The 18,267-nt window shown below is 33.0% G+C and overlaps 1 protein-coding gene across 2 annotated transcripts in view; it reads left to right on the plus strand.

The window, feature by feature from the left end:
* Positions 1 to 16,466, plus strand: part of LOC136026175 (probable ATP-dependent RNA helicase DDX5) — a 30,141-nt gene extending 13,675 nt beyond the window's left edge. Inside the window, exons 4-11 of one of the 2 annotated variants that reach the window (XR_010617227.1) lie at positions 558 to 669; positions 2,267 to 2,455; positions 5,354 to 5,533; positions 8,071 to 8,354; positions 9,596 to 9,717; positions 11,808 to 12,146; positions 14,996 to 15,229; positions 16,038 to 16,466. Coding sequence is in view for 1 of the 2 variants with exons in the window: in XM_065702498.1 (XP_065558570.1) it covers positions 558 to 669; positions 2,267 to 2,455; positions 5,354 to 5,533; positions 8,071 to 8,354; positions 9,596 to 9,717; positions 14,996 to 15,229; positions 16,038 to 16,129 (1,213 nt within the window). In the remaining variant the exon portion in view is untranslated. The remainder of the gene's footprint in view (positions 1 to 557; positions 670 to 2,266; positions 2,456 to 5,353; positions 5,534 to 8,070; positions 8,355 to 9,595; positions 9,718 to 11,807; positions 12,147 to 14,995; positions 15,230 to 16,037) is intronic. The other variant, XM_065702498.1, reaches the window with a different exon arrangement.
* The last annotated feature ends 1,801 nt before the right edge of the window (positions 16,467 to 18,267 follow it).

Here is an 18,267-nt window from a genome sequence, read left to right on the forward strand (position 1 = left end):
AAAGCGTTTCGGGACTTTAAAAGGCCATAGAAAGGGTTTCTTTTTATTGTAGAAGACCCCCCCCCTCCTAAGTTAAAGAGTTTAGTACTAAATCATGAAGATTTGTGCAGTTATTCTATTTGAAATATCAAAAACTCGTTTAACCGCAAATTCCGTGCACTCAAATTCTCTTCCTAATCTAAGATTTCTTCAGCAAAATAACTGTTTGATTGAATGTTGTTGTCTTGAACAGCGTCAAGTTCTCATATTTGACGCTATAAATATTAGGACCCCCTGGCCCTCCTAAGGGCCGATCCTGCGAACACTTGTGATGATATTGATCCTTGTAATTTTGTAAATCTAATCCTTAGAGGAGTAGGGTCAGAAGATTTATCCGAGGGTGAAGAGGAGAATAAAATGTCACAAATTTGCTTGGAAACGGCAGTATTTTATATCAATTTAAGGTTGAACTGGAAAAGGGACCCCTCTCATCTCGTAACTGGCATCTTTATGTTACAGTGTTTTATTAAGCCTTCTCTTTTTCTCTTTTGTCAAAATGATTCGTTTTTCATATTTAGGACGCAAGGTTTCTCTTCTCCAACTGCCATTCAAGCTCAGGGATGGCCAATGGCTTTGTCTGGAAGAAACATGGTTGGCATTGCCTCAACTGGATCTGGAAAAACTCTAGCCGTAAGTCTGTTTTTTGTTATACTGGTTGAGAGAAGGATGTTCCCCAGGGATAAAAAAGATGTCATATCCATTCCTACTTTTGAAGAAAGAAGAGTAGAAATCGAGATTTTCTGTCGCCGTGTTTCTGTCAAACGAAAGGTTAGGAGAGGGGAGAGGGAAACTCTTAATCAAATTAAAAGTCACTTCAATCTGTTTGTTGCTAGTCTGTTGGAAAGAGGGACATTCCCCGGGGTTAACAAGTTTAATATTCGCACCTACCTTGAGTAAAAATGTGTAGAAATGGGAATATTTATGTTGTCTTGTTTTCTGCCAAGCGAAAATTTTGGGAGAGGGGAGAGGAGAACTTGGTCAAGTTAAGATTACAATACTGATTTATTTGTATGCCTAATTATTATGGCTAAAGGCTATAAAAGTTTTAAGTTTTTTTGCAAATTAAAGGGTTTGCACATGATTGATAATTGGTTAAATGGGGGAAAACTGAAATCGCTTGACTGACAGGACAAGGGCATTAAAAGATTTTAAGGTTATTACAGTGTTTTGTTACGATCTTTTTATCGAAGTATATAGCCCCCCCCCCAAAAAAAAATGTAGTTTTAAACGTTAATCGTTCAGTTTTTAATTATTATTTTATCTGAGTCTGAAAGATGTAAATTTATCTCCAATAACGATTTGCAAACCGCTGGACTGACAGGTGAAATATTATTGTGACCTTTACCCTTTCTGTAAATTAAAAAAAAAATTATAGTTTTGCAATTTTTTAATATTGTTTAGGTATTTTGGAGCTTTAGACTTTATGTTGTAATTTTTAGGCACTGGATTGTCAATACGAAGCCTTGACTGATGTGTTAAAAGGAGCTTTCTGCTCACAGGCTGTTATCACTGCATAAAGTAGGGCATTTTGCTTGATTAGCAAAAAATTACAAAGAGATAACGTATTAATTCAGCTGTATTCTTCAGCAGAACAGTAGACAGCAAAGTCTTTCGGTTTTCATTTGTATGCTTCTGTTGCTAGTGTTAGTAAAACAGATAACCAAAACGTACGAGCACAAGGGTAAGAGGGATTAACTTGTGCCTTATTTAACATATGGTTTGATTGGTTCATTTACTCTTTAGACATAGCTGGAGGGATTATGTAACTAATTAGATATTCTTCCTTGATTTCTTGGATGTCTTCCTGGTAACCTGTGTGTTCCTGGAGTGGGTGCCATCAGAAAAGGTATTTGGGTGGTTTCATAAGATTTAAAGTTTTAATAACACCCACTCGCCCCCCAGTAGAATGTGTAAAGTAGCACCAATTGTTTATAAACTATGTAGAAACAGGTTGAAGTTTGCACAATTTGTCTGATCGTGGAAGATTTTTAGTAGCTATAACCTCTTTTTTCTCTTCAAATTAACAAATTTCAGGGTTCAAATATTCAGTTGTGTGTATTTATCTGTATGTATTGGATTAACGATGCTTCTTGACTGCTAAGATCCTTGCGTCAGCCTTGCAGTGTGAACTGCAAGAGCCTTGCAGTGAACTTAGCTACAGCTAAGTTCAAACCAACTGCGCTACTAGAGGACAAGATGTTTCCTTAATTTTCATTTTCTTTTCTAGTATACCCTACCAGCTATTGTTCACATCAACAACCAAGCGTATTTGAAGCGTGGTGATGGGCCCATAGTCTTAATTTTAGCTCCTACAAGAGAGTTGGCTCAGCAAATCAAAGTTGTAGCCGATGAATTTGGAGCCTCATCTCAGATTAGGAACACTTGTGTTTTTGGCGGTTCCCCTAAAGGACCTCAGGTAATTGATATATATATATATATATAAATATATATATCTTTATTAGTGTTTTCTTTTTAAAGTGATTTGGCATGTAATCTTCTTGCCCTCAGAATTTTGCCTAGTAAACTCTCATGTCGAGCTAGAAGCAACAGCAAAATGAACAATACTAAAAGTACTTATGCTTTAATGCTACTTTATTGCTTCATTAAAACTAGTTTAATACTTAATTAATGTTAGTACTTTTTTTTTTAAAGTAACAAGTTCTAGTTGGTCCTTTTCTCCTCCTGGAGACAAACAGGGCAAAACATCAGGCATATCAACACACCGGACGTCTTTAAAATTATTTTCTGAAGTTGGTCTAGAGGAATTTCATCTGTGTGGCAGGTACAAACATACTTAGAAGAATAAGGCTGGCGAAGATTTTAAGCAGATTTTTATTTTTATTTCCAGTTTTGTTTTTTCTTGATCTTTCTTTCGTTTTTAGTTTTATTGTGCTTATCATATTATTCCTTATTTCTGTTATTATATTATATTATTTCTATTATTATGTTATATGCGATAAATTTCATCAGTATTTTACTCTCTTCAAGTCTATTCCTTTCCAATTGGTGATTTGCCAATTTGGAAGATTGATGTAGTGAACTCGATATTCGCTTCAAAAATACTAATTTACGCTTCATATTGCATGAATTTTCTGTATCTTTCAACGAAATTGAATCACAAGGATATTCGCCATCACAATGTTAAAATCATTCTCGAAAACCAACCGTGGGGTACACCCCTCTCATCAATGAACTCAGTTAATTGGTTTTTACTATAAGTTTCCGGTCGCAAATTTGAACCTCGAGTTTTGTATTTACGAACAAAATTTGAAAATAAGCTAATCCTGTAAAATGCATAGGAGAAAATATTTAAATCTCGATATTGCAGTAGACAAAGATTAGAAGGCTTGAACTCTTCAGATGTTACTTTTTTTGCAGTCACTTAGAAATTTCGTTCATATCATAAACCTTTGTGTTTGCCCCAAAAGAAAATTTACTAAATCTGAACAATTTCTTTGAAAAACCACTGGTTGTGCTAATTTTGTTCTAATATTTCATTTATTTGGGTATCCTGATTTTCTTTTTCAAATCATATTTCTTGGAAACTCATGATCCGTCACAACAAAGCATTGTTTGTTCAACTTAGCCGCTGAATTTGACATTGTTCTATTTTCGTTTTTCTGCGAATATACAAGATTTTTTTTTGGAGGGGGGGGGGAGGGGACTAGAAAATCAATGGAAATTCTTATCCGGTGAAGTTAAATGCCACCTTTTTTACTTGAGGGATTTGTTGGCCAATTTTTTGCTTTTATGCTCGAACGATGTACTAAGTTAAAGCCGAAAAATAAAATAGACCCTCTAAAACGCGTGTTGTGTGCGAGGTCGTTGATAGATTTCTGTAAATGTAAATAAAACTGCACTCAATCCTAGTTGTAAGGGTTTGGCTCCTTTCGATTGATGGCTAAGTGTATATAAGTAACTGATGTGTGAGATATCTAGTAATATTCTATAGTAACTACTTTAACACAACTTTGTTTATTAAATCTGAAAGATGTTGAAAAACAACTAGAAGTGCTAACTTTGTTCTAGTATTTTGTTTATCGGAGTGTTTTTATTCTTTTTTGCATTCTTCTTATTCCAAGTTCATTTCTTACAAATTTATATCTGCCGAATTTTTCACCCGTTTTTTGCTTGAAAGATTTGTTGGCTGATTTTTTTTTTTGACGGTTTTGAAGTAAAAGTGAACAAAATTGAATTACACCCAGGAAATGGATGAGAGGGTGTAGGGTGTGTGGTCATTTAAATACTTTTATAAATGTGAATTAAACTGCACCTAAGTCGAGATGAGGGGGGGGGGGCGTTGGTCTGATTGACTCACTAACTGAAGTATACATAAGCAACTAATGTTTTCAAATTATATAATTTACTATAATGTCCTAATTATAGTAATATTAATTTATATATAATAAGTAATAATTAATTTATAGTATTTACTATAAAGTTACTATAATGTCTATAGTAACCGCTTTAATACAACCAATTGTATCTTGGAGGCTAAGATAATCCCGTCACTAGTACTACCACTCCAGATAACATCCGAAATGGTTTTACAACAGTACCGTGTTATGGATGATGGAACCGTATTTTGAGGATGTCATTAGTGGGTGCTTAATTGTTAAGAATCTATATTACTGGTATATGATAGGGTATTTAAAAAAAATAGATTTATTCTATTTTGGAATCCTCAAAAGCAGTGCATCCTCGATTAAGGAAGAAAAAAAATGTCTAAGCTGACATCTTCAGTTCATGCATGAGGCGAAAAAAAAAAATCTGTTAAAATTTTAATATAAAAAAAATTGATTATCAATTACCATGATTACCATGATTTATCAATGTATGACGTTGTTTGGACCTGAAAAAATGACTTATTGCTTTAACATAATGTTTTTATCCCATGCATATATAAATTGGGCTAAAATCACCTAAAATTTGAATTTCAGGATAACAAACTACCAATTTTTTTTAACATAACGCAGTTCCGAAATTAAAATAAAAAAATCAAAGCTTCCTAATAAATGGCTTTGCCTTAATTAAGCTAGTACATCTTCTGATTTCTTTTCGCTAGCTTTGCCTTAGTCAGTTTCTCCAAGACTCCCAACTTTAACGGCTCTCCAATTAAAAAAAAAATGCCAACATATCCTAGAATAAACAAGGGATTTACCTGAAATAATGAAAATTTTCACTTTGACCGGACCTGTCTTGGTCTGTCTTTCTGCTTTCTTTGAGTTAGTATAGGATTTCGATATGTGAACTGTGATTATTTATCCTTATTTTAGCAGCAAGTAATCATTTCAGTTATTTTCTATTTTTTCAGTTAAGGGATCTGGAACGTGGATCTGAACTGTGCATTGCCACTCCAGGTCGTATGATTGATTTCCTAGAAGCAGGGAAAACTAACCTTAGACGTTGCACGTACGTTGTTTTGGATGAGGCAGACAGGATGCTTGACATGGGTTTTGAGCCTCAAATTAGGAAGATTATTGAACAAATTAGGGTATGTACTCTCGTTTTATTGAGCTTATCCGATGCAAAATTTATTATATTTATTATTGCATGCACACATTTTTCTTTTAGAATGGGGACAGGCAAGCGAAATATGTAGACGAATTAAATGAAATATAAATTTAAGCTACGAAAGTAGCAAATGGCTAAGTTACGTGAATGAAACTTGCAGGTATTTTCAAAAAAATTATCTTTTGAGTTTGTTTGAGTTTGATATTGAGTTCGAGATGAAACTTGGTGGGAAAAATAAGCACAAGTTCTAGATACATGATTGACATAATCGGAACGAATCCGCTCTATTTGGGGGAGTTGGGGGATGTTTAATTCTGAAAAATTAGAAAAAATGACGTATTTTTAACTTACGAAGGTGTGATCGGATCTTTATGAAACTTAATATTTAGAAGGACCTCGTAACTCAGATCTTTTATTTTAAATTCCGACCATTATTCCTAAAATCCTACCTTTCAAAATCAAGCCAAACAATTGAGGTACAAGAAAGTCGGTGCTCGCCATAGAGGGTGTGTGTGTGTGTTAGTTATAGTCTTATTTTGAAATTAAAGTATAAATTTGATTGTATATATATATATATATATATATATATATATATATATATATATATATATATATATATATAATCATATTTATGCTATAATTTCAAAATAAGACTATAACTAACACACACGCACACACCCCTCTCTCTCTCTGATGAGCCCTGACTTTCTTGTACCTCAATTTTTTCACTTGAATTTTGAAAGGTAAGATTTTTTGAAAAGTAACATTGTTATGCCATCCTAATTGGGAGGGGGGGATTAATACCAGAATTGCCTCTCACCCAATTGGACTATTTGTCTTGGCTTTTTCTACAATGAGTCATGACTTGATGCCCACATCTATTCCATTTTAATTCTTTGAGTTAATGACGGACAATGTCCACTGGAGTTGTATGCAAAACGGGGGGGGGGGCTGATTTTTCCTGGACTGAAGGCGAACAAGTGACATAAGTGGCAGCTGTGCCTTTCACTGAGACTATCTGTATTGGCCTTTCTCCAGTTAGCAATGGCTCAAGTCTTTCATCACTTCCACCAAGTTCATTTTAATTCAAATTAAGATTTGCGACCCAAATTTGTAGGCGAACAAGCGACCTAAGTATAATACAGCCCATCCGCCTAGAGTAATCACAGGCAGGCGACCCAATTTACAGAGCTCAGACATTAATTCATTATTTAAAACGATGCTAATTATAGTTTTATTGTGAAATCACAATATATATATATATTATTTGTTTAGGATAATGGTTTGGTGGGGAGAATTTTTTTTTTCTGCCTTAGTAATTTGAACAGATAAACATTTGAGCGTAGCCTTGACCTTACTCACTCATCCAAAAGGCTATGACAAAAAGTCTAGTCAAGTACAACAACCTAAAAGAAACATCCATAGATATGTAAGATTGTAGTTAGTAAATATAAGGTATCAATGACTCAAAAGTAAGAAACACCTCAAATTTCGAAGTGATCACCGTCTTTTGGGTCTTCTTAGAGAAATGCGTATTACCTTCTATGGATTTTGATGCTTTAAATTTCCGACCCAATCATAGTGGTCCACCTACCACCTTTTTAATATAGTGTCCCTGTGATAGGTGGACCTTGTGAAATACATTCATGTTATTAAAATTAGCGATAATTAAAAAAATGTGCATACAAAACTAAATCAAATATATCCCTGTTAGGAGCAAACTAGTGAATGGGAATTAATTTTTTTTAGAATTGACCTGTCTTAAAGGGGAAAAATTGTTTTATGGGTTGTTAGGAAACCTAAAACCCTTCCATGCTGGCATGGATGCAATACGGCATGTGCGTAAAAGAACCTAAACCAATAGGACCCAGAGAAATTAAAGAAAACATTTCTTAATATTCTTTGATTTTTTGTGTATCTACTTAAAAAAGTTGTGTATCTACTAAAAAGTTCATTATATTGAAAACTAAATTTTTGGCTTACCAAGTTATTTTTATTCGCTGGAAAACCTTTCCTTAAGATGTAATAATATATAAATATATATATATATATATATATATATATATATATATATATATATATATATATATATATATATATATATATATATATATATATATATATATATATATATATATATATATATATATATATATATATATATATATATATATATATATATATATATATATATATATATATATATATATATATATATATATATATATATATAATTCGCCAGAAAGTTCTTAAAGAGATCGGAACTTCATGCAAGTAGAGTTTAATCGTTAAACTTCGAATGAATTGTGGATTAGGAAGCAAGGAGCCTCTGTAGCTGTGGACCTAACCTTATTATGGTTTTTATAGTTCTAGATTTAATAGTTTTATAATAAATTTATAGTAATATATTGATAGATTAATAGTTTTAGTATAACATAAAAATTATTTATTAGTACCTTATTTTGTTCTTTTATAAGATTTAATAAATGCTTTTAATAAAATTCGTTCTTTTCTCAGCCTGATCGTCAAGTCCTAATGTGGTCAGCCACATGGCCGAAGGAAGTCAAACGTCTAGCTGAAGATTTCTTAGCTGACCACATCATGTTGAACGTTGGTTCGATGAAGCTCTCAGCCAATCACAATATTCAGCAGATAGTTGACGTTTGTACTGAGCATGAAAAGGAGGAGAAATTAAACCAGTTGCTGAGTGAAATCTCCCAAGTGCAGGAAAATAAAACTATTATATTTGCTGAAACGAAAAGAAAAGTCGATGACATTACCAGAAGTATTCGTAGATCTAGGTATGGTTTTGAGTTTTTCCTAACCCTGCCTGTCCTCACTTTTAGTTACTTTGAGTAATCAATATATATGGAGAAAGCGTAACATTAAAAATACAACGTCATCTATTTCGATTCCTGATCGAGAGGATAGGGGAGTGACTTGCCAAGCTTAACTGTGTTAGCCTTGTGCGGCTTTGCGTAGTAGTGAGTTGTCAAATCTACTAGGTGTCCAAGGGACTTGAACGGTTCACTCGCCATCTTGCTGATAGCCCTCAATAAATACCACAAATATTTTAATGGCACTTAACGACAAAGGTATCCCACCTATCTCCGATTCTAGAAATTGCGGGAACTGCTTTTACGATTTCGTTTGTTATGGTATATTAGGATAACGCAGACGACCAGTGACTTTCTTTGGTTTCACAGGTCATTCTTGCATAATACTGTGACTGTTGAGGCCTGTTTAAGTTTTGTCCTTTTCCGAATCAACAATTCATCATTTATTGTCTACTTGAATTTATAATATGTGTTCAACAATGTCATGTGTCTTATTTTTTAAACTTTGTTTTTGTCTACGTTAGTATTAGATTAATCTACTTTCTTTTCAACTCAAAAGTAGATTATAGTAACATGCAATTTATCTGAAACATACCAGTCCTTCACTAAGACTAAATTTAGGGGTTTTCCTAAGTTTTTAAGACGTATATGGTTGTGTAATTTTTCACTCAAAGAACTGGATTTTATGTTTAGTGTCGTTGGTCCGTGCTTAGAAAAAATATATAGCTAATATTAATGATGTGTTGACTATACAAGATGCAAGTAATAAAAAAAGAACGGAAATTTGTGTCAAAATTGTACATTAACGAAAGCAATAGTCAATTCAATTTATATTTATTCAAATTGCCTTAAATTATCTAGAAATGTATCCGCTACTTTAGTGATATTTCATGTCCAAAGTAGAAAAAAAGCTTATCAAATTATTTGACGGATATATATATATATATATATATATATATATATTATTAATTCTGAAAAAAAAACATAAATCGGAGCTGAAAATTCAAAATAGCTTTGAGATTAGATAAGTCTTGTCAAACTCTTTGTCATTTTGAAGAGTATATGAAAGTACATAAAGTCGAAATCTTCTTCACTTACATCACAATAACTGGCAAAAATCGTTGGGCTACTGGATGGCCTATGATTGTCACCCCATCTACTTTTTAGATGTTGCCGTCCCTCCATTGTAAATGTTTTACTTCTAGTTATTACGCCATGGGTATTCACGGAGACAAGCAGCAGCAAGAGCGTGATTGGGTTCTTAAAGAGTTCAGAAGTGGCCGAGCAAATATTCTCGTGGCAACAGATGTAGCTGCCAGGGGCTTAGGTAAGTTTATTTATAATCGGATACGGAAGCACAACTTTTCTTTTTTCTCTGGTCGAAGCTTTCTAGTCTCTTAATTGAACAATTCTTAACTATTTCAGGAGTATAAAGTGGCTTGGGAGTCGAGAAGTTACAATATTGTAATTATCAAGGTTGATCGAATATTTTCTGTTAATAGTCTCAAATCAACACTATAAAAAGTATAATTGATCATTTATCAGGTGTAGGAACTCTGTTTTGGATTTTCTGTAAGGCCAGTTATCCTATATTGTTTTGTTTATCGCTTTAATTTTTCAAAATTTGTGAAAATTTATATGCTATTGTAGAAAGAAAAAAAAGCATGAAGGAATTGTGGTTAATTAGGCTAAATTATGGAGCTTAATCTAAAGTGACTGGTGGAGTCAGTAAGAGAAATTTGAAGCCCCCGATCAACGTAAATTTGGGTCTAAAATCTTACTGCATTCCAATGTAACTGAAACAGTGTCTGGAGAGGAAATGGTGCTCAAATTATGAGTAAGCGCCCACTTACTATGGACAAAGTGATCTTTCAAAATTCACCGAACAACAAACCATAAATTCAGTGTCGTAATTATTAGGTTCTGTAATGCAGGGTCAGATATCCGTTTTAAAAGGTCTCCGTCAGTTTTAAAAGGTCTGTTCCGAAACTTAACTTATTTGTTGGTTGACATTAAAAAAAATGTGTGAATACCACTAAAACTCTGCGCCAAAATTTTCAGGAAATGTCATTTTAATAATTTGTCGGCTTTTAGGAGTTATCTGTGGTGCTACCATTTTTTACCTACCATTTTTCTCTATTTCAGAATAGCCTCTCGCTAGCTTTTCAAACTGTTGACATGTGAGATCAACTATCAATTTTTGCCAATATTTTAAGGAAATTATCAGTTGAATAATTTTGCACCTTTGGATGTTCTCTGTGGTGCTGGAAAAATCCGCTGATAGTTTTTTGTCTTTAAGACTGTCAGCCTATACTGAAGCTCTAAAAATGATTTTTAAGGCATTAATTGGCGTTAATAGCTAGTTGAATCTGCATAGATGTCAAGCAACCTTCCATGTTTCTAGATATTTTTTTATTTAATAAACATTAATGTCATTCAAATCTAGCGTATATATTAAATTTAATGCAATATCTATGCCTACTAAAACTAGTTTAAATTAAGATATGACAATTGAATAATTAGAATAATTTCTCAAATTCGAATTGTACCCTCCTAATGATCATAAATGTGGTATGAATCATATAGTCCTGAAAAATATATTTTAAATATCTGCTTTTGTTCTTGTGTAAAAGCTACCGACAGATAATAGTAGATGCATTTAGTATTTAGCATATCACTATTAAGTATGCCGATTTAGTATATGCAAAGGTATATTCAGGATTTTTGTAGGGGTGGGGGAAGGGTAACAAAAAAACTAAAGCTCATTGTAAGTTTGTCACTGCTTTTTGTCATTTTTTGTGAGCCAGACAAAAATGGGGAAGGGAGGGGGTGTCAAACCCGGCGCTTTTTTGCCCTTCTTGGACACGTTTCCTGATTATATAGTATAAAACTATATTTAGTTTTGTATCGGAAGTACTTTGGCAATTGGGGTATTGTTTGTTCCCACATTCTGTGATTTGCGGGATAAAGTGCTATTTGAGCGAAGCATCAATTTCCGTGGGGGGAAAACACCAGATATTTGAATAATTTTGGAATTTTTTGAACTTTCAAAAATACTCCAATTTTTTTGTAGTTTTCCAAAAAAATCCTTGGAAGATAATTTTCAATCCATTTCTTATGTTGAGCTTTGCAACGTAGAAGAAAAGGAATGGTAATTTGCAGATTAATGATTAACTTCATTTAGTAATTAGATTTGAGAGCATGTTTTTTGACATGCGTTAGTAGATTTCGACATTATGAATTTACGTTTTTCGCATAAGTGCGTGTGAAAAAATACTCTGCACTGCGCAAATTCGCTGCGGTTTTCCGTAAAACTGCGTGGGAATTCGGGAGTTAAAATGATTTTTTTTTATTGCTGATAAATTGGTTTTAACTGTCAGTATATCTTAGAGATAACATTTTCTTTTTATTTTACAGAGGCACTTGTTCAGCGGATTCCTGGTCGCTAGTTTCATTATCTGGATATTAGCGTGCGAATCCCTTAGTTTGATTTGGTCTCTCTTCTGAAAGACCAATTCATGTGCCTCTGTTTTCGGCTATTTGAACTATGGCATGTGTGGATCAACGAATTCGAGGTGACTTGCGGTGCTTTGATTGAGTCGCTTGAAAGCATCGCCAGATGTGATGCTTCGTTCAGTGACTAAAAAGCGCCGCCAGATGTGTAGACGAAGCTGATTGGAATTTTAATATTGCTCTCAGCTTTTGCTGCGCCTGTCTCGGATTCGTATCTCCGTGCATTTTGTTGTTGGAATTCAGGTAATTGAATGCATTTTTGACTGAATAGCTGTCTAGGGGTAATTATAAAGAAGCAGTAACCTTGTTCTGTTGACCTTGTTGGTCAACTGTGATCCCCTTCAGGCAAAAGGTTCCTAGTTTCTTTTACTAGTTCCTAGTTTATTCATTAGTATGAATAAAATAGTGAAAAATTGTCATTATCAGTGTGTTTTTTATGGGGAGGAGGAAGGGCTCAGAAATTATTTTTTAAGTCTATTTAAAACTGTTTGAGGGATAAATATATGAGGGGGGAGGATTTTAAACTTAGACCTACTAGATTCACAGTTGAGACGCAAGTACCAACAAAAGTTAACTAACATAAGATCATTGGGATGATTCAAGTAAGGCGTTTTTCTTTTATTTTTTATCTTTTTTGTTATATATATATATATATATATATATATATATATATATATATATATATATATATATATATATATATATATATATATATATATATATATATATATATATATATATATATATATATATATATATATATATATATATATATATATATATATATATATATATATATATATATATATATATATATATATATATATATATATATATATATATATATATATATATATATATATATATATATATATATATATATATATATATATATATATATATATATTTATATATTCAATAGTTATCTGCAGTTTCACACAGGATCTTAGAGCCAAGCAGGGAAGGTAACCGGATGTATTTTTTTATTATTATTATTATTAAGAAGTGCTGTCTATGGATAACAATAGAAAAACAGATTGGATGCTTGGAGGAAAAAAGAATTGGCTATGCAAAAACTTTTTGTTCTTTTTCGCTCAAATTTTGTACAGCCAAACGAATAGTGTGGAGTTAACCTTTCTTTCTTTTTACTGGTTTATAATTTCACACGTTGGGTTTTAAATTCAGACAGTTTTTAAAAGGATAAGCTTATTTATCTCTTCAGAAGTAGGGGGTAATTAGAACGTCTTACGAAAAGTCGTCGCAAATTTTAAGCTGTAAAGTTAAAGGATACTTTTTACCTTAGATTTCTTGGAAATTAATAGTCTTTTCTCTCTAGAGTAGCTCTGGGTTGAACCTTAATGTCCGTCATAAGGCTATTGAAAATTCTTAACAGCAGATAATAGATAGTCAAAAATGTGTTGTAAACACTATTTCTTTGAAGGGTGTCTCTATTTCTAACGAATCTAAGAACTAGCTTCTCTCATTAATTGTTTCAAAGGGTGTTTGGGCACGTTCTATTCATTGATAAAGAGTGTAGATGGATAAGGAACCCATTAGACATGAATTAGGTCTTACAACGGTATTCAAGATTAGTACTGAATCTAAATTTATAATATTCTTGGTTCTGCATCTCAAATATAAACCTTTTTTGAATGTCTATATTTTCGTCATTTTCATAAATTTCGATGCCAAACCACTAGATTTGTTTTCCTGCTACAGTTTGGATAGTTTCAACACGTCAAATTCTTGGAATGTTTCCAATTCCTATGTTTGGATTTTCGCTAGAATTCTTCGCTTCTAATTTATTTTCTGATTTACTAATTGATCATTTTGCTGAATTTATTACGAATAATGAATCATTAACCAAAAAACGTAAAATTTAATTCACGGTGACATTTTACTAATGTTTAGATGAAGATAGCTCTATTTTGAGCTACTTGGATTGGTCGTACAATTTTCTGATTCGCTCTAATTATTACTAATTAAAATCCGATATTAGTATCGGAAACCTTTAAACCTTTAAAAGTAAACCTTTTTGTGAATCTGGCTTAAGTTGCTCAAAATATATTTTTCAATTTGTATGAACATTTGTATTTTTTTCTGCTATTTTTTGGGTGTTCGTGTCTTGCTGGGTACTTTATTTTTTACTTTTACTATTGAAACCAAAAATACAACAGAATCTTTTTATCTAGAATAGTGTTAAGTTTAAACAAATTTCTATTTGTTTGTTGGGTTGCCTTTGGGAGCACCTGGGACTATTCAATGGCCTAAAAAATCTTTGTCCGGGATTATAAATCGACCTTAAAGTAAATACAAAAAGTAATTTAAATTTAGTGGATAGGCATTATGCATAGTAATGTTTAACCTACAAGCTATAAGAGATGTAAATAAAGTTGTATTTCATTTATATAAAATTATACACTGCTATAACAATGTTTAACCTTCAAGCTTATACGAATTCAAATAAAATTACATTTCAAGCTTGCATATATCCTATCTTGTGAGGCTCAGAGATGTTGCTTTCCCCCTTCCCCCGAACAAAATTTGAACCCTTGCCCCCCTCCCCCTTTCCAGAAAGCTAAGTGCGTTCCCCCAGTAGTGAGATAAAACAGGGTATGCTCTCTTGTGATGGTCAGAAACTAACTATCTGTAAAGAACTATTGGCTTCAATTAACCTTTGAGTAACCGTCTGTGGGTCGGTAATATTGATACTTACCCATTATATTAAGAGAAGTAATTACAATAAATTTTTTTAAACAAACCTGCTGGAGATACAATAAGCATTTTTAGTGGTTGGATATAATATAGTATTTTGTTTTTTACTTGAAAGCAAACACAAAATTTTCGTTCTTACGCTTAAAGCTTGTATCTGACGTTTTCAGTTGAGGGAGGATGAGCAGGGTACTGTGTTCAACCACCCTTCAATCCTGATTAAATTTTTTATCGATCTTCCCTTGTAGAACAGCCAGAGCTAACGTTGTTGGTTATTAGCTCAGGATGTGAAAGTGCTAGAATCGACCATTAGACATAGTAGTGACTAAGGTTAAGTTGAATTATCAATACCTAACTGTATATATATATTTATTTCTCAGATGTGGATGACGTTAAATATGTGATCAACTATGACTATCCCAACTGTAGTGAGGACTATGTGCACAGAATTGGAAGAACGGGGCGATCTGACCAAACTGGAACAGCTTACACCTTTTTCACTCATGATAACAGAAATAAAGCTAATGATCTCATTAATGTACTTAATGAAGCCAAACAAGTTGTGAATCCTAAATTGTTGGAAATCGGAATGTGTGGAAACTTTGGAGCACAACGTAAGTTCTCCTCCCTGTAATATTTTGGACATCAATTATTAGTGTAACATTGCATTTTGTTTTATTGGGTTATTTATTATCTAGATTGCCATCAAAACTGTTCAGTGAGAGTTATAAGTTCATATATATTTAGATCCTGGGGAAATATTATTGTAAAAATATTGCAAGTTTGAGGTGAATATCGTATGTCTTAAAAAATTGTGATTTTTTTTAATATGCTCGTTTAGCTGACCGATCCTTTACCATCCTATTAAAATAAGTAATTTTCCTAATCGTGGTCATTTAAAAATTTAAATAGTCATAGTTGTCAAGTTGTAGTTGAGTACGAGATTCGATCGTTTTCTATTTTGATATTAGTTCGTTTGGATTATTATTTATCCACATTAGGACTGACAAACGGGTATTTTATATTATAATTACGAGAACACGTGTCTGAAGAAAAATAAGACAAAGGTTTAAAAAAGTAAATTTTAATTGAAATATGATTATGTTTAGCTGACCAATCCTTTACTATTCTATAAAACAAATAAAGGTCTCCTAATTATGGTAATTCAAATAGTCGTAGTTGGGATCCTGTTGAATGTTTGATCAGTTTTCATTTGTAATATATCTTATCCTTATCCGTACTAAAACTGACAAACGGGAATATTGAAATCACAAGAAAATATTAACATAATCACAAGATCCACCGACTTGAGGAGAATAATCTTTTAATCAAAAGCGTTATAATGGTGTAGTTTGTTGGCTTAGCTTTTATTGTATCAAATTAAATATGGGATATTAAAGTGTTGCTGTTTTTGTTTTTCAGGTCGTCCTTGGGGAGGCAGGAACAGTGGTTTTGTCAAGAGAGGTAGCTTTGGAGGTCGTGGTGGTGGCAGTGGTACCCACAAGAAGTGGTGAACACCCTTTTTTTAAGTTTTCTACCAAAGTGACAAAAGTGAATATTAGAAAAAGTAAAAAAAAAAAAAATGCGACTTACGTGCAAGTTCGGCTTCTCGGCGGTTTTACTGAGATTTCACTGAATGATTTTGGCCGTGGCTGTGGCAAATGGCACGTTTGGCTGTGGCCCCCAATTTCCCTGGTGTCGATTGATTCTCATCAACGTGGATCTAAAGTAGCTAAGGGAGTCACTAAGGCCTAAGCGTTCTATAATTCAAAATTTATTGTCTGTTGCATTCCTTGACGTCTTATACGATTTTTATCTCAAGTTGAGAGAATAAATCTATGAATAACATGACTTATATTGTTGTTTTTCTTGTGTAGAATATAATCAAAGTAAAATCAAATAAATAAAATCTCAACGTAAGATTTTATGAAATAATTAGGTAATAAAAATGCTTTTATGAAGATGTTATTTCTTAAGCCCCCTCTCCCACGCTCTTTTTAGCACAGTTACTTAACATTTTATTGAAGGAAACGTTGAGAGGTTAATCGTGTGGTAGTCATTGATGCCTTGTACATGTAAATGGATTTTGAAGCAAGAAAATTTTCAGGTAATAAAATATAATACGGGCGTTAGAAACTTAAGAGACACATCATTGTTCGACGTTCTTGATATGATATGGAAAGACTTATGTTTAAACATTTTTAGTGTTCTTTTTCTGGTTGTATAAGATAAAAATCGAAGTCATGATGTGACTGGATATGGGATGATAGTCTATTTCGCTTTTATTGCATTTGGATTATTTCTTATCCAGCTAAAATATGGTAAAGTGGTGGCTTTTTTTTACTGGGATTCGATTTTGTTTTTGTTCACTACAAACGGTAGGTTTGACTCATTCGGGTATATGCCTTTCCTAGAAATCCGAAAATTAAAAAAAAGCCTCTAGTTTCCCTTATTTTCAATGTGTTTTACTTAAGTATTTCTCATTGCAATATTTTTGTAAACACTAATTATTATTTTAGTTTATAATTATATTTAACTAGTGCATTTTTAATAGTTATATTTTCATTTAAAATACTACAGCTTATGTATAATTTTCTATTCAATACTTTCTATGCGATTAACCTTCTTGTAGGATTTTCTTCGAAGCTGTGTCCCCTTGAAATTTCAGCCTCAAGTAAAGGCAATTTTTTAAGCCTGTATTCAATAGTTAGCTGTTTCTTTTTACCTTTTACTGCAGTAGCGTAAAAAAACCGCTCAATGCCCACAAGTAAAGTAAACAGTACATTTGTAAGCAGTAGCGCCAATTGACCAAAATAGGGGGGGGGGCTGTTGAAGTTCTATTTTTTTAAATAAACAATTACTAGGGAATGTTCAAAAGGAATCGATGGACCGATGGCCAAATTATCAGTAGTAATACTAAACACGTTCCTATAAACTACACCTGATAATTAACAAATAAGGAAAAAGAAATCAACTCACCGAGTTTCCCCACGAATGCGGCGATCTTCTCATCACTTAACTATCAAAAATACTGAAATTTTCTCTGCGTTATCTAAGGACTGATGTAACTAAACAATACCCAACGAATAGATGCATCTTCTTACAACATATAACTAGGTCTTTTCTAACGTTTACTCTTAACAAGAAACTTTTCATGTGTTTCTTAATGGAATCTTGCATTTGGAACGAGCGCATCCCGGCAGGAATTCGAGTTCCAATCTTGTCCCGCAGTCGCGGTCAGACAAAAATCTGGACGAACCGAGGGAATGGCCAGAACAATTACATGATCCTGGTTAATTTTGTATGGACTTACTTCCCTCGCTAATTTTAGGGGTAGGGGGATAGTTTTCTCTTTTTTATTGCACTTGGTGTTAACCAAGTGACATATAGCGATCGCAAATTCTGTCGGTCTGTTTGCTACTTTAGGTAGTATCAGGGACCGGACCGGATTAAATTAGAAATAGTCGTTTTCGTGATTTAACCATCTGGGGGGGGGGGGGGTCGGTTAATTCGGAAAAATAGAAAAAATGAAGTATTTTTAATTCACGAACGGGTGATGGGATCTCAATGAAATTTGATGTTTGGAAGGATATCTTGTCTTAGAGCTCTTATTTTGAATCCCGACCAGATCCGGTGACATTAGGGGGGGTAG

This window comes from Artemia franciscana, chromosome 4 (assembly GCF_032884065.1).
Source record: "Artemia franciscana chromosome 4, ASM3288406v1, whole genome shotgun sequence".
NCBI lineage: Eukaryota > Metazoa > Arthropoda > Branchiopoda > Anostraca > Artemiidae > Artemia > Artemia franciscana.